This window comes from Arachis duranensis, chromosome 4 (assembly GCF_000817695.3).
Source record: "Arachis duranensis cultivar V14167 chromosome 4, aradu.V14167.gnm2.J7QH, whole genome shotgun sequence".
In the NCBI taxonomy this organism is placed as follows: Eukaryota; Viridiplantae; Streptophyta; class Magnoliopsida; order Fabales; family Fabaceae; genus Arachis; species Arachis duranensis.
The window spans coordinates 18328039-18348162 of record NC_029775.3 but is presented as its reverse complement, the minus strand read 5'-3'; the positions used below and the strand labels follow the sequence as shown (position 1 = coordinate 18348162).

The following is a 20124-nucleotide window of genomic DNA, read 5'->3' as shown; positions in this document are numbered from 1 at the left end:
TACCGTCGAATTTAGCATCGCAAATTAACGTTGACTTTACTGACGGATTTACTGATAGTTTATGTGTCAAATATGTAAGGTCAAATCATTACTAGTGGATTTTCGTTTTTGACGATAAATTTGCCGGCAATAATTGGAGAGAAAATGGGAAAAATAGGTGCAAAATTAAGCATAGGATTTACCGGCGGATGTTTCTTCCGGTAAACCCAATTAGTGAAACGCTGCGTTTTTGTGACCTGCAATGCACGCCAGATTTATCCGCCAATAAATCTGACGGTAACGAGCCCTAAAATTTGAAGTATGAACCATCTCCCACTTCATTTTGAATCGCCGCCTCCTCTCTACTCACTATTTATTGCCCACTTTCTCTCTAACCCTCTCCCACTTTCGCCGGCCCACTAACATTCTCCCGTTGCTGCTATCGTCGGTACTGCCGCTGCCCCCTTCTCTATTCTCTTCTCTACTCTTGCATTCTAGGTTCTTCTTTATTTTAATATTAATATCAATCTTTGTTTTAGTTATCCTTAGTATTATTATAGGTTTTAGTTGTTAATTAGTATTATGCTCGAGTTAGATTTAATTTTTACTTTTAGGAGATTTAGGTTGTTAAGATAGGTTAAATTTAAATTATTATATTTTAAGTTGTTGAAAAGTGTTTAGAATTATGAATGAATTAATCAATTAAAATTGTTTGTTTGGATATTCTGTTGGAAATATTGTGAATTATTGTAGCTAGTATATTGTTAATGTTGACTTCTTGTCAATTAGAGTTGAAAGAATGCTTGGTTGTGCTATTTGATATGTTTAATACTTTTGAATACCAAGTATTCGATAATATACCTCTTGTAATAATTGAGTTTTTGATTGTATGTAATGATATAATGCCACATTAGTTTGTTTGTGAACTTACTTTCAATCACTACATATCACACTTAAAAACTTTACTTTTGCACAAATTCACCATGAATTATTGTTGTCTTTTGTATATGTATTAATATTTTTAGATTTGGTGAATTTAATTGAGTTTTAACTGATATTGTGGATTGAGATTGGTTGAATTTGTGGGAGCCGTAAAGGTGGATATATGTCAAATTTTAGGGGAGGTTATGTCAAAATTTTTTTGAAACAATATAGATGTTGAAGGATTTGTATTGTATATGCTGATTAGTGTTAGACAACAGGTAGCAGATGTATCACGAGTCGGCCTCGTGGTCGTGGTTGAGAGAGGGTTTCCACTAGTATCCCAGGGAGTTCTCAGTCATCGCCCTCTATCCCGACTACTACGTCGACCCCTGTGATGTCATAGGAAGGTCAACCAGACTAGTAGTTCATCATGATCCTGAACCCCAACTGTGTGGCTCCTTCTGCTACTCCCCCTCCAAATCCAACGATAGAAACCGTAGCGCTGGAATCCTCTAATGTGTCCCAATCAGATGCCCCTCCACCACCGCCCGTTATACGGATGACGATTTGTCCTAATGTCATGTCGGCATGAGTACTACCTTAATGTCTTTCATTTTACAATCTATTTTGAATTTGTTAAGTTTTACGTGTTTGCTAATCTTAAGTTTTTCATTGATAGGTTTGCACCAAACAACAATGCATATACACAGTGTAAGAACCGCAACTAATCAACCGGTTAATTAAGTGATTAATTACCCAAATTAGATTCCAAAAATTTAGAGAGAGAATTTGGGGATTTAAAGGTGATTTTTGGACTCAGTGAGTCTTTTTGAGTCAGAAAATGTGCTTTCTACGAAAAACCGTGAAAAATTGCGAACCGGCAGTTGAACTGGTTGAACCGGTTCAAGTCTGCCTGGTACCGCACGAGAAAAGTAAAAACCGTCAAAAAACCTTAGAAAAACATTAGAAATGGAAAACCGGGCTTTAATTTTAAAGATTTGGCCCGAAGTTAGGCCAAACGGGCTAAAAACGCTAACGGGTTGGACTGGGCCCAAGTTGGGCCCAAGCCCAACATATAAATACACTTAAATGAACCCATTTCAGCCACTTTCACCCTCATAACCTAAACACAATAGTAGCTGAAGCGAGGAGAGAGGTGAGAGCTTTTCACCATTGTTACTATTCACTTCAAACTTCCCAAGCTCATATCTTGAGCTACGGAGCTCCGATCGCCGCACCGTTTGCGGCTACGCGTTCCTTGTGAAGAGCTCTACAAAACCCACCCAAGAAACCCTCAAGGTAATCACGAAATCTTCCCAGTTTCTCTCTTCAAAATTTCGGGTTTTATTAGAGTTTTGGGTTAAATGGATTTTTGTGATTTTGGATGTTTAGGTTTGCTCTAATCCTTGCTTAGCTTTGGATTTGTGTTATCAAATCTGTTGGGAAAGGTAAAATCTCTTAAACCCTTGTGAGATTATGCTTATGTTGAACCCTAGGTTAATTTGTGGTGATTTATATGTATATAGTTTGATTATTGTGGCTTTGGGAGCTTTTAGAACTTATTTGTGCTTGTTGGAGTGAATTTGAAAGCTTGGATTGTGGTTGGAAGCTTGTTGGTGCTCATTTTGAGTTTGGGTGCATAAAGGGAATCGGCCAAGGTATGGTTTCGGTTTCCTCTATGTAGTATATAATATTCATGGACACTTAGACTAGTTGACCCTAAGATAGGATTGAATGTTGTTGGTGTATGAATGATTATGTGTAAATTGATGTTAATTGTTGGTATCCTTGGAATATTGTGATTAAGGATGATTATGGAGAATTATTGGTGTTAATGAGTATTGATGATTAGTGTTGTTGATGAGGTTGTTGGTATTTAATGATTGATGATGAATAATGATGTTGTTGGAATTTAATGATTATACAGGTTGATGAGGGATGTATGATTTATTGTTGTTGATGAGGGTTTGTTGATGTGGTTGATAATGGATGATAAATATTGATATTTTTGGTAATTGAAGGTGAGTGTTGGGATTGTTGATAAATGGTTATATTGATGTTGATAGTATGATGTTGGAGTTTGATGTTGAAATTAATAATGATGATGGTTAGTAAGGGTATTATTATGTATTTGATAGTGAGAATTGATGATTATATATGGTGGAGTGGTAAATTGGATATGGAAAATGGTAAATTCTGATATGTGATAGAATTGATGTGGTTTTGGTTGGATTGGGTTATGAAAGTTGGTAACTTGAGATTCTTGTGAGTCTTGGTAAAAGTTGACTTTTGGTGAACCTTGTCTAATCATAACTTATGCCTTGGTTTTCAAAATCTATTGAAATTAGTTTAGCATTAAAGCTTATTGAAAACTGTTCGAATCGATATAAAGTTTGTAAAAAAATTGGAATTTGGTAGAGGAAGTTATGATCATTCAAAGTTGGTGTTAAAAATCTGAAAATTTCCAAAGTTGCAGAATTTCATTACTTCTGATATGTGCGGGTGCACATGTCCTGTTTCTCAAAAATTTATTTGTTTTCAACTATTTTGCCTTTTCAACAAGGTTGTAAGCTTCTATAACAGCATTTTAGGACGTTTGGGCCTAGTTTTGAGTATTAGAACATGGGATATAAATTAAGGGCTCTAGTACATGATTTTAAGGTAAATTAGAAAAGGGAGGCCTAGGTTTCTGGCGTGCTGAGAATGGTTTGACGTTAGGTGAAGGATGATTGGTATATGAGATGAGGAATGATAGACTTTTGGTATTTGGAAACTGAGTTATAAAGGGACAGTGGTTGAGATGAGTCGGAGACTCGGATTGAAGTGATGGATCTATGTATGCTGAAAATACTTTTGAAAACCATTGAAATAATATTTTTACATGATATTTTGAGATGCTATGCGCCTGGCAGGGACGGTGGTTAATCTCGCCTGTCGAGGTAGCGGCGGCGGCGTAAGGACGGTGGTTAATCCCGCTTACGTTGAGATGTGAGGTCTGAGGCAAGAATATCCCGCTTGCATCCCTTTGGATCTATAGGGCGAGCAGGCACCGGTACCTGGACAGTGATGCGGGCACTATATCTTGGGGGTTCCCATATGAGAAATCCGAAGGGCGACGTCTCCATGGAGACGTGTCAGGTTGGCAGTTGAACCGACAATGTGATATCACAGCCAGTAGGGCAGGCATTCATCATATGCATTTCCTATCTGCTTGTATGCTTTGTCTACTTGTAATGGTTTGCCTAATTGAATAACATGCTTACTTGCTATCTGAATTATTTGCCATATATGCTACTACTTGTGCTTTACTTGCTTTGAACATTATCTGTGTTTTCTGCTGGGATTGAGGAGGTTCGAAAGGCGGTGGCGATGGGATCGCATGGAGGATCAATTGGTGAAGGCTGTGGGACAGCGGTGTTTGGTTAGAATAGAAATCCCTTAATATAGATAACCTGGTTTATTTAAGTCAAGTTGGTATATTATGCTTAAATGTTTTAAAATGCTTTAAGTTGAATCTTGTGATTGATATGAAGTTTAGGATTGCCTTTGGCATCCCGGGGTCTTATATCCTATATCACTGGGAACTGTTACCATACTGAGAACCGCCGGTTCTCATACCATATTGTTGTTGTGTTTTTCAGATGCAGGTCGCAACCTACCTCGGTGAGTTGCTTTGGTTGGTGACAGGAGCGGAGAATCTTGGATCATTTTGGAGTTCTTTTTGGTTTATTTTGTTTATACATCTCTCCTTTTGTATTTTGTTTTGCCTAGAGGCATGTATTTGAGAGAACAAAACTTGTATAAGCTGTTTTCACTGTATAGTTTTGTATATCAGTATATGGCTAGCCGGCTTAAACTCTGCGAGTCGTGACTAGTTCCCTATGATATTATATACTTATCTTTTGTTATATCTTTTCTGTTTCTTATGCCTTAACCTAGTAGCTCCATTAGTACGTTTGTGCTTCGAAATTCTGTTTTTGAGCTATATCTTTCATCGGGCTTCTAGATTATGCTATTCCTTCTATATATATATTATGTATGAGTTTAGAACTGTCGTAATCTCTGATTGACCTTGGCTTTACGACGCGAGGTAAGGCTTAGGCTAATTAGAGTGTTACACATAGGAGCTATCCAATGTGATTAAGTCCATGTACGACAACCCATGACCAAGCTATACGAAGATCCTTGCTGAGACCAGATAGCGATGGTTTCAAAAGTGGGTAGTAAGAACCCAATGTTTTTGAATTAATTATATTTTAATGTTGTTGAATTACTTTGTACATGAGAAATTTATATAGGATAGGAAACATGATCTCATGATCAAGAAGATCTACGACTACTAAATAGCTAGACAGCTTCAGCATATGATGTAGGATGTTCGTGAGGGGCGCAACTGCCTCACAATTTGGATCCGTCCAGATATTAAAAGGGCACTGGACAACCATTTTAGTACTAATGAGGGATTCAGACGTCACCGTATGACGAATAGAGCTAACAGGGCATCGCTGTGGTTGTCGAAGTATACCGGTGAGTCGACAACTTTCATGAAAACGAAGAGCAGTTTGGTATGTACTTTGCTAATCTTTGTTAATTATTACTTGAATTCATTGTTACTTGATTTATTTTATTACTTAGTTTCAATATGTGTAGTCTAAGTCATTGGAACATGAGGCGACATTGGCAGAGACCTTCAAATATACTCATACATTGAAGACCAACAAAGAAAGATTTGCTGATGAGCAGTCTGTGGCTCATTATGTAAGTTTTCAATTAATTCTATGTTTGAAATGTATCCGGTTTAAAGTCAATTAACTGTCATCCTAATCACAATGTGTGTTACACAGGAGGACTATACGCAGAGATTGGAGACCGTGACCCAGCAATCTCAGCCTAGGGGGACAACCCCAGGTCTGTTGCCTAAACCGTCGATCCTGATAGGGTTTGGCGTGACTCCACCTTTGAGCTCTACAAGAATCGTGTCTACAAGTTGGGGTCGTTCTTTGCCAGCATCTTCCGCACCTCCACATTGGCGGCCTCATCTGCCTCTGCCTTTGCCACCAGCCCTGCCGATCCCGAGGAAGTCATCGATTTGAGGGATTAGGTGCAGAAGCTCACACAGGAGATTCACCAACAAGCTCAGCAGCCTGACGAGAGGTACAATGAGCTTTTTACACGCGTGGGAGCCACCGATTTCCTCGGGCTACAGCTGAAGGAGGACCTGGAGCGGCTAGAATATTTGCGAGCTGAGAGCAGATAGCGGTATACAACGAGCAGATGTGTGCTAGAGGCAGCGTCGCTGCTGGTGGGGCACCGACATCACCGCCTAATCCGCCGCCTCAATAGGGTGAAGACGATGACGACGACGATTATTGAGATCTGTAGAGTTTAGGAATTTTATTTGTTTTATGTGTATGTCATTGTATTTTACTTCTTTGACTTTTTATTATATTCAAACCCTTGATATTTAAAATCATTAGTTGATTTCTGGTATTAGAATTTGTACACTAATTTTGTAAAAAAAAGAAATTAAATTTGACTACTAATTGTGCATTAATTGTAAAAAAAAAATTTACTTACCTATAGATTTATCGGCAGGCAAATCCAACGGTAAATGGGCGCCACAAAACATAATATGACGCCAAAAATTACCGTTGAAAATATTCGACAATAATGAACCGCTTATTTTGTCGTATTTATTGCAAATTCCAACGCAAAATCTACTAGTAATTACCATCGGACAAAATAATTCGTCAATAATTTTTTTGACATCATTTATACCGTTAGATACATTCCGTTGATAAATCTAACTATATTCATCATGTTTTTATAGTGATAGTGATATATTGAAATATAAAACCCACTTGATTGCCAAAGACAATCATCAAATTAAGAGCATTGATTATGATTAGGTTTTTTTCCCTGTTATTAAATCCACAACAATTCGAATTGTGCTTATTATTGCATTGAAAAATTATTGGCAAATTCACCAATTTAATTTCAACAATGTATTTTTAAATGGGGACTTGCAAAAATTTGTTTTGATGAAACAATCACTAGCTAGACTCTTGTACAAGATGCTAATATTCAAGTCTATCGATTACATAAGTTTTATATGGACTTAAGCAAGCACCAAGGTCAAGAATGCTTAACTTATCCACCACATTGGCTTAATTTGATTTTCTAAAAGTCAAATTAGATCATTCTTTATTTGTTAAACATGATAATCAGCTTATTTTATATATTCTTGTGTAATGTTTATATTTTAATAACTGAAAATTATTCTATAGTTATATACTATACAATAATAACTGATAATTTATTTACTATCACTCAATTAAATAATATTTTTTTCTCAAGGATTTTGGTGAATTTAATTACTTCTTAGGAACTGAAGCACACAAGTTAAGTTAGGTTATTTCTCTCCCTTTTCTGTTGTAAATTCTTGATCCATTTATGTGTAATTAATTCTGCCCAATGCGTTATTAGTGCAAGAGTATAAATGCTGTAACTTTAATCATGATAGACACAATAATAGCAATTCATGCAAATACAGAATCTTATTATCTCAAATTACTCTTCTCTGTCTCATTCAAACTTCATCAATATTGGATTAGTTGACCTTGTATTTTTCATTTAATTAAGTGGATCAAATTTGACTCACAATAGCTCAAAATATTTTTCGTACAAATTAATTAAGATATTTGCTACGGTACGTTGATAAATTCAGATGTATCGATACGTTAAAAAAATAGACAAATAGTAATAAGTTACGTGAAATTTATTTTTCACATCAGCATTTATTTTTTTTAAATATATATTATATCACCACTTTTACTAATACACCCCTTTAATTAAATAAAAATAAAAATATATTTTTTATTTAATTTTATAAAAAATCTTAAACATCCTTCTTTTATTTGATTAGACAAAAATACCCTTTTAAACTAATCAAAATTTAAAATTAAACGATAAAACAAAACAAAAATATATCTAAAAAACAAAAAAACAAAAAAAAATTATTTATGAAATCTGATTTCAAAAACCCTCTTCATCTTCTCAAGTTCTTCTCTCCTCTTCGTATCACTATCTCTCTTTTCCTGGAGCTCGGTCTCTCTCATCTCTCTCACCGTGGCGTCGCCGTCGCTCTCTGTCTCGTCATCGTCTTGCACATAGTCGCGCGCCTTCGTTGCGCTCTTCGTCGCTGGCGACAGAAGCAGCAGGTCCTGGGGCTTGTCGTCTTCTTGCTTCGAGTGTCGCCGTCAGCCTCCTTCGCGCAATCAGAAGCTGCTTCATGATTTGGTGAGTTCTAACAAAGGTAGGATTTTATTGTTCCAAGTTAGTTGAAACTTGAAACCGTGACGCTGATGTTTTCTTCCCTTTTCATTGGAATCATCGAAACCAAAGCCACACACTGTTAAAACCAGTGTTCCTCCTTCGTAGTTTCCATCATTCATTGCAAGTTTTTCTCCATTTCCTCGCACACCATTCTCCATTCCTTCTTCGACCTCATCGCCACAAAGAATCCTTATATTCTCGCTCACCCACTTCGCTAGATCACACTGTGATTTGAGCTCAGCAGCTAAAAAAATCGGTTTTTGATTTGTGGGGTTTGTTCAAAATGACGTCTTTCACCATCCCTTGACCCAAGTGTCTCTCTTTTTCACATTTGGGATTGAACTCTCAGACCACACAACGGAACATGCACATGGCTGGGTTGGGATTGAAGAAATCCCAGTCATTTGGATCTTTGGTTTGTGATTCAAACTCAATTGGGGTTCAGGTGTGTGTGATTTGTTCTGATTCCAAATGTGATTGTTTTTTTTTTGTTCCTTTGTCGTGCTGGTTTATGTAGATTACATGTTTGAGATTTTGATTCTATGGTTTTGAAGCTGAAAATGTCGCTATAGAATGTTCAATTTTGATTATATTCTATCACCTTCAATTTCGATAGTGAAGGTTTGAAGCCTTGATTTGAAGGTAAGAAGAGATAGTTTTCAAGTTTATTGGCTGGATTGAGAAAATTGGGCGCCGTGCTGGTAACTTGTTTCTTTTTTAGCATTTATCAGTTGTTATTTATTGTCTATGTTCTCATTTTAGCAATTCTATTGAAAAGTAGCAAAACCAGAAATGAGCACTGTCTACAAAAGCAAAGCATTTACAAAGTACTTAGTTGGAACATGCATAATATAAACACTAAACAACAAGAAACTCTCTCAGCTCATATTTGCTTGCATTTGCATGTCGATTTTATCTCAATCAATATCTAAAAAGTAAAAACATCATGGTCTGGATCTTCAGTGGTAAACATAACAAGGTTGTTTTATCTAAGTGGTAGTTTTAATTTTACTATATATTTGTAGGACTTGTGGTTTTTTGAGACGGAAAATCGCAGTAACAATAACTTCAACACTGCCATAAAACAGAATATAACACTGGAAAAGTGTTACACTAGACAATATAAAATTAGAATGGAAAAACATCTTAGGTGGTTTGGCCATGCGTAAAAAGAAAAGTATGTAAAGTCATGAACTCCATCGGGTACACTAAAACAAAACTACTGCTGAATCCATATAAAAAAAATATAGATTAAAAATATTTATCTATATACATAGTTCTAATAAAATGTCATTTATTTGTTTGTATAACTCGCCCACTTAGTAGGAAAAGAGTTGATTGTTGTTTTATTTATACTACATAAGTTGATGCTTTGCCAGAGATAAAGGGCAATTCTACACCCAAAGTCCTCCTTAGATATAGAAGTATATAATAACAAGACTATGTACTTAGTCATGTCATCATAATCATTAATTAAGAACGAGAAACCAGCTTTACAATGACATTCTGCAAGTAATAAGGTGCAAGCGACCCAATTAATGGTAATGAATGAGAAGCTTAATTTTACCTAACATTGCGAATAAGCAGATTATCAGGCTTAAAATCACCATGAAATGCTAAAAAATGAGAACATAGACAATAATTGAAGAAATCCCAATCATTCGGATCTTTGGTTTGTGATTCAAACTCAATTGGGGTTCAGGTGTGTGTGATTTGTTCTGATTCCAAATGTGATTGTTTTTTTTTTGTTCCTTTATCGTGCCTGGTTTATGTAGATTACATGTTTGAGATTTTGATTCTATGGTTTTGAAGCTGAAAATGTCACATAGAATGTTCAATTTTGATTATATTCTATCACCTTCAATTTCGATAGTGAAGGTTTGAAGCCTTGATTCGAAGGTAAGAAGCGATAGTTTTCAAGTTTATTGGCTGAATTAAGAAATTTGGGTGCCGTGCAGTTAACTTGTTTATTTTTTAGCATTTATCAGTTGTTAATTATTGTCTGTGTTCTTATTTTAGCAATTCTATTGAAAAGTATTCCAAAGTGCATATTTTTTTGAACTACACTGTAAGCGCATCTGTTCAATCAGGTCCTATTTTTTTTTTAATACTTTGATATCTGATTTCTTGGCTGTCATTGGGATATGACCCGGTCATTTTATAAACACAGGTTTTGCTTGTTGTCAGCTCAATAAATTCTTATATGAATCAGATAAGATATTAACTGATTGATGAAACTGTCCTGTATGAACCACAATGATAGAAATAAAATTTCCTTGGAGATGAATATACTTTGTTTTAAATTAAGGTTTCTTTTATATTGCATTCTTTCTCTTTTTTTGACAAAAATTTAATTTATTCAGTTAGAAATCAAGGTAACAAAGTCACTCCATTAAAGTCAAAACAAACTTATTTATTTGATGTAATTCCTAGGATACATGTGATTATTGTTTCATGCTCACTGAGAACTTGTATGGATATCTCCCTTTTTCAAGTTGGTGAAAAACAGATGCACAGGCCGAATTTTCCTCTTTAATTGCAAAGATAATTTATAACAATGAAATTAAAGGATTGGTTGTCATGGTTAAATTTATAGTTTACCTATTAGGTCCTAGATATCTTAGTATGCTATGTCTTATGTTTCTCAAATTCATCTGTTGCATGAACGATTCAAATATGTATCTTTCTATATATCTCATTATCTATCTTCTTAAAGGTGTTGTTTCTTTGATGATTCCATCAATATCATTGTTTATTTAGTTGTTAATCCAACACTATGTTAATGTAAAATAAATTGAATGCTTCTAGATTTGGGTAAAGTGGGGATAGAGACGCTAGTTCATTCCCTAGAACAAGCTAGGTAACGTAATTGATAATTTTTTATAATAGATCAGTTGTTCATTCCTTCAAGTTTTTCATTGTATGCTAATTTGTTTTTCTTTTTCAATGTTCATCTCAGGTGCAAGATTTACACTTTATTATTCCTGATTATTTCTTTTGAGTGGAGCAGTGATACACACCCGCTTTCTTATCAGCAGGTTAGTATTATGTACATTAAAATTGCACTTTTATAGATATTCTGATATTTTGGAAACCATGAGAGTAGACTGTTAATTATTTTTTTTATTTTGCATATATATCAATTTTATAGATAACAAGTAATAACAAGCTACGTAGAATTTATTTTCCACATCAGCATTTAATTTTTTCTTTTTTAAATATGTACTATATCACCACTTTTACTAATACACCCCTTTAAAATAGCTGTGGCTTGGTCATACCGGCTTCAAATAGAAGGTTTTCTTTAAGACTTATTATTTTTACCTCCAATTGTATTTGACTTTTTTTTATTGCATTCTTGAATATATTAAATGCTTAAAATCATAGACACGTCTAGTGCATCAGTGAATTCTTTACTATAGTTGATGATTTACAATGCCTATTTCTTATCTTCCTTACCTTTTGTATTCAGGCTAAGGGAGGGGGACTTGCGTTTTGAAAGGTGATCTGTCTGAACGAGCAGTTATTGATGGAAAAATGTCGCAGACACTGCTTGGTGTGGTGTGTTGGAAGGGAAACAAGAGAGGGACATGAATCCAGAACACTGTGAAACCATTGTAGGTCAAGAGAAAGAGGAAGAGGAGAGCATATAGTGAAGTGGGGAGAGAGAAGAGCAGATAAAGTAAACATCTTTTAAAGTGAAGATATAGATAGATACATGAATTTCACAAAGAATGGGATCCAAAACTTTTTGCTACACTGTAATTATGGGAATATTAGTGATGATATAATTCAAGCTGTGTTTGACAATTCCAAATTAGAAATTTTTTTCTTTTTCTCCTTTCTTAGTAGTTGAAAGAAGCCTTATAATCATACATGTTAAATGGTTAGGTGAGTAACAGATTGATTATTAACCGACACAAGAATATGCTTTTCAAATCCCATTGCATTCGATATTCATTTGCTTCTTTCTTATAGTTAGTTTACAAGATGCACTTTGTTAAATTATGCAAAAGAATCTCAGCTTAACTTGTCACCATTGTAGACAGTATAACTGGGATTTTTCAAGAATAAATCAATTGACATTTTTATCACAGTAGCATAACAGGAAGATCCAGGCATGAATTTCACTAATGTATTTGTTCATCACTACATTTAAAACCCATTCATCAAAGCTTTAATATCTCATCTTAGCAATTGTATCCCTACCGAACCAAAACATAGAAACCATTTGTGTTATGATTTTATTCTGAAATTGGAACCCTCACTTATTTTCTATTATCATGTATTGTAAAAGGAAAGAACAGGGGGAAAATATACTAATCCCAGAATAATTTGTAGAATGATTTTTAAATATATAAAGAGCAGAAGCACTTTTTACATACATCCACAAATCCTGAATCCCTCATAGAAGTGTCACTAGACTTCTCGGGAAGACACCTTCTGATGTCACCATATGTCAGTATTCCTTCCAGAAAACCTTCTTGATTGACCACTAGCACACAGTTCTGGTAGCCATCATGAATGCATTGGATTGCATCTTTCAGGGTTGCAGATGATGAAACCTTCAGATAGCTGTCAGACATGGCCTGAGAAACCTGAAAAGAGCAATAATGACATTAATGAAGGCATAAAGTTGATGGACAAAAAAAAAGGATCACATGTCAGCATTCTGCTGGATAGTTAACAAGAGAAGGATTATTTTTATTGATTAAAAGCTTTTATCAACCTTAAGATTTTTGAGATGAAGTTTCTTGTCAATTGCTTCATGATCAGCAGCATCACTAACAACAGAGAGTTCTAAACCATCAGCAGCATTTGCCTGTCTCCAGTTATCTTCATTTTCATCAGCAGGTGAAACTGGAGAATATCCTTTAGGTGAGTTTCTTGTATCAGATTTGTTGTCAATTTCCTTCTTCCGGTTTGTCACAGAGGGAACCCATATTGCTAATCCAACAGCCCCCTAGGTACAAAGTTTACAGTAACACAGTACGACAACTGTAATCAATAAGAATTACAATAGGACAAAGTACTCCCTTTATAATAAAAATATTATGTAAAATCAATAAAATATTATGCCATAGAGAAACAATTTTCTTCTGCCTTGCTTTAACATAAGATACAGGGAAACAACCAATGAGAAAATGAGCATGTAAGAATATACCAAACATCTTCTCTTGTTCAGTCGAGGTAAAAGAATGCAGTTTGCAAATTTTTCATTTTGTTAAACATAAGAATAGGAGAACAGCAGAAAACTGCACATGCAAGACATAAAATAAACATTTAAAAAAAAGGAGTTACTATTGATAGAACCAACTAACCTCTTCAGCTAACACTTCATTGTTTTTCATTGCATTGAGCCAAAAAGGAAGACAAAAGAGAAAGAAATAAAAGTAAAATAGCATGACAACAAAAGAGAAATAAAAAGACAAACCAGCAAAAGGAAGAGGTAACCCCTTTGTGCGATCATTACCTGAGAGAAATTTTATGATAGTTAAAATCAGCTCCACAAAAGAAATCGGAGTTGCTTGAGGAATGAGATTCCGTTTTAGTCCAAGAAAATGAGCCTGTTAAGATAAAGTACATACGATGAATGATAAATTAGGAATGCAGCAGAACATGAGTGTACTATACAAAGGGGAAGTCAAGGAAGCAAGACTCAAGATGAAAATCATAAACTATGTCTATGGTGAGGTAGCAAGTTGGATTGTGTGTCGAATTTTACTGGTGATTTGAACTTTGTGATCTATCTTGCGTAGCTGCTTTACCGGATTAAAAGTTTATGCAAGAATGATCCCTTTGCGGCTTTGCCCATTGGACTATTGGAGTGAGTTGATCACATTCAAGGTGATGATATCAAATTCTTAATCTCTCTATTAGATAAGGGAAGCACTTTTCAAAAGACCTAGGTGACCATAAATCTTGACAAGGACTGCAATTAGAGCACATCATCCTACGTACATCTCTGGGATTTTGAGAGTGCTTTAGAAAATATGAAATGAATGCAGTTTGATATTTAATCTTGTCTATCCATGAAAAAGAGTAAAAATAAAAAATCGTGTGTGCTTCTTAAATAGGCCTTGATGGCAAATAACATAAAATAAAATCTAGTCAATTTTGCCAAAAATTCCAAGCCATATGTATATTGGATTGAATAATTTCTGAATTTCTGATATATCGTATGCTTAGCAATTGGTCTATGCATGACAAAAGAAAACTACAATTTGTGTTATGCTGCTGCATAATTTGGTTTTTTTTGTAGTAACAAGTGGCAATACAGCAATAGGCTTCTAAATTTGATATGAAATATTTATGTAAATTAGATGGTACATGACCAAGCAGGCACTGGTATTATTACATTAGTTCAGATTATGTGTTTGCTGTTTAAGATATCAAAAAATGCTTGTAGGTGCTGTTTGTAAGGATGATTTTAATAGAAAGGTTAATTTGACAAAATAGTGCATTCACTTCTTGATTGCAGCTGCAGAACTACACCTCAGGCTGCATGAGTGGGGCAAGAAGAGGGATACAAGTAGAAGGGTCAATGAAGGCACTTCTAGTGATGAGGGTACAACCCATGATTTGTCAACTTCAAGATAACATTAACAATTGCAACTTGGGAACCATTCAAAATCAAGGATTCTACCTTGGATTTTTATCTTGTTCTATTTAAGATACATTTAATTAGGATAGCATGAAAGCAAACTAATTTTTTTCTATTGTTGTTGTCTGCAATAAACCCAGCAAAGGGGTCTTATTGATTTATGCATCAATTTGAGTTAGACTTCTGCTTAAATATCATGTGATCAATTGCAATATTTCACATTGGCAAAATGTTAAATGAATTCAGGTTTCTGAAACAGACCAAGGCATACTTATAATTGTATTTGCAGACTAATATCTTCTTCTCTTGCAAGAATGCAAAATGAACATAATAACAGTGCAAAGTACATCTAACTAGCCATTAAACATATTACAAGCACAATGAAGTATTTTCATAATCGATCTTAAGAACAATGCCGTTTGAAATAAGATCATTACCTTAGTAATAGACTTTTGAGCACTCAAGCAAGCCACAGCATCTTTCACCTCTGCAGTAACACCAAGGATTGAATGCAGTTAAAATATATACAGTTTTGGTATGTAATAATTCAATAGTTGAAAGAAACAGAAAAATTGATTCGAAACTTACTAGAGTAAAATTGAACTTTTTTATCTAACTTGGTATTGGACTTCGATTCCGCACTGCAAAAGCGAGAGAAGAACATAAATAACTGCAAACTCCAGCTCAAGTCGCAAAGTAGATTTTAAATTTTGGGAACTAGGAAAACAGGGAAGGAGGGGAAGATATTAACTTTTTCCCTGGCCATGGACAGAGAAGCCAACGAGGATGGGGACGACGTGCTGAGCTACCTAGGTTCCGGACAGAGGGAAGAGGAAGAAGCGGAAGCGCTGAGCCTGGGGATGCCGGCGGCAAAGAAGCTAGGACTAGGGTTTTGATGTCTTGGTTTGGGACTTTAGAGGAGGCATGAATGATTAGGAGAATTGGAGAAGATGAAGAACGATTGATTTTTTGTTTTTTTTTTTATGTTTTGTTTTGCTTCAGGAGCACAAATGATTAGGGGGAATCGGAGAAAATGAAAGAATAATTTTGATTTTTTGTTTTTTTTATATGTTTTTGTTTTGTTGTTTAAATTATTGGAAACTATTCTACGTGAGTTATTACTATTTGTCCATATTTTAAACGTATCGGTACGTATAAATTTATTATCGTACCTTAACAAACACTTAAAAGTTAATCTAATAACTTAACTCACATGTAGATTTTTTTTAAAAATATTATTTATATATTAAAATCAGTTATTAAATTAATTATTAAAATATTTATGTATAAATATATATAATTTAATTTATTTTTAATATATATTTATATTTTAATATATATTTTATACTAATGATTGATTTTGATAATTAATTTTAATATATACGTAATATAACTCATATTTTTTAGAAATTAAATTAAAATGTTTAATTTTTCAAAAAAAATAAAAGTAACTTGTATATATTCTTTTCAGAACAAAATCAACTTGATTCTTATTTTAATTTATGCAAAAGTTGACCCTTATCTAATAAAGGGGAATGATGATGGATTGATGGGATAACATTTGGTATAATTTTTTTTTATTAATTGATGAGCAAATATCCTGGACCTTGCTCAAAGAATTAAATGCGTTAGATCAGATAGTTGATAATAGGAAAAGTATTCGTTACCAAGAAACTATATGCCAACCTTTCACAACAATAATTAATTTTTTTTATATTTAAAAAAATAAAATTTGAATAATTAAGATTTAATCAAAATATATCCTTTCATTTTTATTTTCACTCAGAAACCCTAATCTCTCTCCCAAGCCCCACGCCGCCCTCTCTCCACCCTAGTCTCCTTGCATCCGTTGCCGCCCCCTCATCCACCGGTCGCGCAGGAAAGACAGTCAGTATCACGCGTCTGCTTCACCGTCATCGCATCCCTTCGACCACCCTTCCTCGCGTGCAGTCAAGCTCCCACTCGTCGTGTCGCCGCCGCACGTCCTCCATCGCAGCTGTGACGCATCCCCGCCTTGCCGGAGCACCGTCTAGAGTTCGCGAGCTCCCGTCGCCGCTAGGTACAGCCATTGATGCAGCACGCCTCGCGCTACACGCGTCTGAGTTTTCACCACTGTAGGCCTTCTGAGCCAGCACTTCCTGTCCTTCCACGTCAATCTCCTCTTGCTGCCAGTCTGTTCTATTTGGTCGCTGCTGCAGGCCTCCCGAGAGAGCAACGCAAGCGGATTGTTTTTGAATTTGAATCAGGTACAGTCACTCAATGGTTCAATCTCCCTCTCCAAATTTCTGATTTGTCCAATTTCATGTATATGGTGTTTGAATTTTAGAGGATCAAGTATGTTATTCACTGTTTTTGGAATTTTTGTTGGTGTTATATGTGAATCCACAAGTGTATGGTGTTTGAATTTTGAAATTGTTTTACTGGCTGCAGTCCCAACTCTTTGACGCACCAAGGCGGCTCGCTGCAATAAATGCAATCATGGAGAAGCTGTGTTTTTTCAAGTAAATTCCATCTCAATGGCATTGAAGAATTGCTTTTCTTGTTATTTGATTTGATATTAAATATTTGAGGAAAGGGAGAAGAGGGTGTTCCAATCCAATATATGGGTAATTCCAAATTTCTAATGATTGTGTATCCCATAAGTAGGATTCTGATTTTGCAATTTAGGAATTTTGCTCTGTTGTGTGTGTTCATGGAATAATAAGTAGAGCCATTTATTTGACTCGTTGAAAGTCATGAATTATTTTGTGGATAAATTAAAATCTTGACTAGTCAGTAAAGATTTCAACTTGTATCACCTACTAAAGAACAAAATTTGTCTAAGGAAAGCCTGTGAGTGTTGTTGCTTCAACAGGAATATTTCTAACTTAAACTTCATTCTATAATGCACTGAATATGTTTGTAATCTTACTCCCTTAAGCTGTGGATTTTTCATTTTTTGAGGTTTCAGATGTGTCTGCTTCTATTATTTTACATGTTTCTTTTTTATATATTCTGAATGTTTCTATTTCGTAAGTTTCAATTTTTTTTATGTTTTGGATTTTTTTTGTTAAAGGTTTTGAATTATTTTTGTTATTGTACATTTGCAAAGTAAAAAACATACAAGAAGAAGATGACGACATCCGAAAATAGTCTTTACATGAGAGTTCTAGTTGTTGATGATGATCCAACATGGCTCAAGATCCTTGAAAAGATGCTCAAGAAATGCTCTTACCAAGGTAATTAGTAACTGTTTCTTTTACTCATCATATCATTGCTATGGTTTGTTGATATTATTAGGGTCCAATTGTTAATATAATAAGGGATGATGTTTTCTTTCCTTTTCTTTTCTATTTTAGAATAGTTACACTTTCTTGTTGCTGCTGTGTGTTTATACAAGTGACTCTTATTACAAATAAAACAAGCATATCTTATATATCCTACTCTGAATCCGATCTCTTGTTGCTTATTTAGAACATTCTAAAAATACACCCAAATGAATGCACAAGATACACCCAACGCAGCAAACGAAACACACCCAGCTTAATAAACTACATACACCCAACGTGATCAACAAAATACACCCAACTCGAAAAAGAAATTACACCCAAGTACGGTACTTACTTTTTTCCCTTTTGTTGGGGTGTTTTCTTCCTGAATCCTCTGAGTCTTCTTGAGTCTCAGACTCAGAGGTAGAAGTGTTCCTGTCAGTAGTTTCTGTCTCCGAAGACGATGTTGAACTCGCCGTCCTTTTTTTTGTTTTTTTGATTTCTTGTTTTTTTTCTTTTTTTTTCTTTTTTTCCCTTTTTTCTCTTGTCTCCGCCATCTTCACAATCCCCTGAAACATTAGATATTTTAGTTAGCAGCATTCAGGTAAATAAAATACATCCAACATATTATGTTTACTTACCAAAATTTCCTCTCTTTCTGCAGTCATTCTTTCCACCAACTCCTCCTTACTCCAGTTGCCAATCCAGGGCTTTGGTGGTCTTTCAGCCCTCTTCTTGCCTTTGTTTTTTGAAAGATGAAAGTAAATTATCATCAGGGCAAACAGGCAGCCATCAATTGCCTTTTTTTTTTCTCCTTGTAGTCTGTGATGCCCTTGATCATGAAGGTCAAAACATGCCCCCCCAGTTTCGCTCCGATATGCTGTCCATCTTAAAAATTGGGGCGAGGTGCACAAAGGATATTTTGTTTATCGTCGTTGGCAAAAGGAACGCCATCTGAATATAGAGAATGAAAATCCTCTTGAACATCAGGCGTTCCTCTTCGTTGCCAACGCCGATTTCCATCATCTCATCGGTAAGACTTTTGAGGGTCTTACCCTGGAATCTTCTAAAAATTATTTTGACATCATCAGAAAGTTTCTTATACTCAACTTTCTCAGGAAATAGATCTCCTACAAAAAGGAAGACAACAAAGTATCAAAGTCGGTTCAAATACAACCAAGCATCAACTTAATATACACCCAAGCAACAACTTAATATACACCTATAATTTTGAGCTAATTACCTGTTGCATTGATGCCAAGCGCATGACCTATCTTTTTTGGGGTTATTTTGAAAGAACCATATCCTGTTTCCAGTCTGTTCTCCCCAAGTTTGAAGTTGTTTGCCAGCTCCCTTAACAGTTGGTGATGCACCCTTAGTGGTGGGATGTGCATCAAGCCACCAAATCCCAAATCCCTCACAATCGTTTTCTTCTCCTCACTCATGTTTCTGAATTTCTCACTTAATAAACCCATTGATAACAGTAAGATACACCCATATATATGAGTCAGATATACCCATTAATAACAGTAAGATACACCCATAGATATGATTCAGATACATCCATATATATATCAGTCAGATATCACTCAAACATGCTTCAATATCAAGCAACATTACAATGTCAAGCAGTATACACCCCCCAATATACGGAATATACCCCCAAAAATCATTACCAGAAGATCTAGAACAACAAGAATAACAGGAGAACTTAGAACAATAACGTAGAAGAACAGTGTAACAAAGAAGCAAGAATAACAGTAAACCCTAGAACAACGACGTAGAAGAAAAGTAAAACCTAGTTCATAATGAACTTACCTTGAGTATTGTTGCTTTGTTTTCTCTTCAGATTGTTGATGGAGAGTTTGATAGTGTTTTGATGGAGGTTTCGAAGGTTAGCGACAACTTGTATGTTTTGAACTTCGATTTTCGCTCGAAAATGGAAGGGTTTCCTTGTTTTCGAATCGCCTTGGGAAGTGGAAGAAGTGGAAGAAGTGGAAGAGTCTGCCATAACGCGTAGCATACGTAACCGTT

General features: G+C 35.1%; 2 protein-coding genes and 1 long non-coding RNA gene across 6 annotated transcripts in view; 2 read left to right on the top strand and 1 right to left on the bottom strand.

The window, feature by feature from the left end:
• Nucleotides 1-2068: 2068 nt before the first annotated feature.
• Nucleotides 2069-2505, top strand: LOC107483623 (uncharacterized). Its single transcript, XR_001590909.3, has 3 exons — nucleotides 2069-2202; nucleotides 2296-2351; nucleotides 2430-2505. It is a non-coding gene; the product is annotated as an uncharacterized LOC107483623 (long non-coding RNA).
• Nucleotides 2506-7933: 5428 nt separating this feature from the next.
• Nucleotides 7934-20124, top strand: part of LOC107483638 (transcription initiation factor TFIID subunit 13) — a 33491-nt gene continuing 21300 nt past the window's right edge. Inside the window, exons 1-2 of one of the 4 annotated variants that reach the window (XM_052260192.1) lie at nucleotides 7934-8202; nucleotides 8308-8683. The gene's annotated coding sequence lies outside the window, so the exon portion shown is untranslated. Of the gene's footprint in view, nucleotides 8203-8307; nucleotides 8684-9916; nucleotides 9941-11213; nucleotides 11277-11710; nucleotides 11741-20124 lie in introns of those variants that run through there. The other 3 variants (XM_052260196.1, XM_052260194.1, XM_052260195.1) reach the window with 3 other exon arrangements.
• LOC127746607 (uncharacterized) lies at nucleotides 8059-15836 on the bottom strand. The gene is made up of 7 exons (XM_052260469.1): nucleotides 15431-15836; nucleotides 15280-15329; nucleotides 13560-13805; nucleotides 12968-13201; nucleotides 12624-12836; nucleotides 8251-8462; nucleotides 8059-8209 (listed from the first exon to the last, which is right to left on the bottom strand). Exons 1-7 carry the CDS (start codon nucleotides 15504-15506, stop codon nucleotides 8059-8061), a joined length of 1182 nt encoding a protein of 393 aa, XP_052116429.1. The 5' UTR covers nucleotides 15507-15836.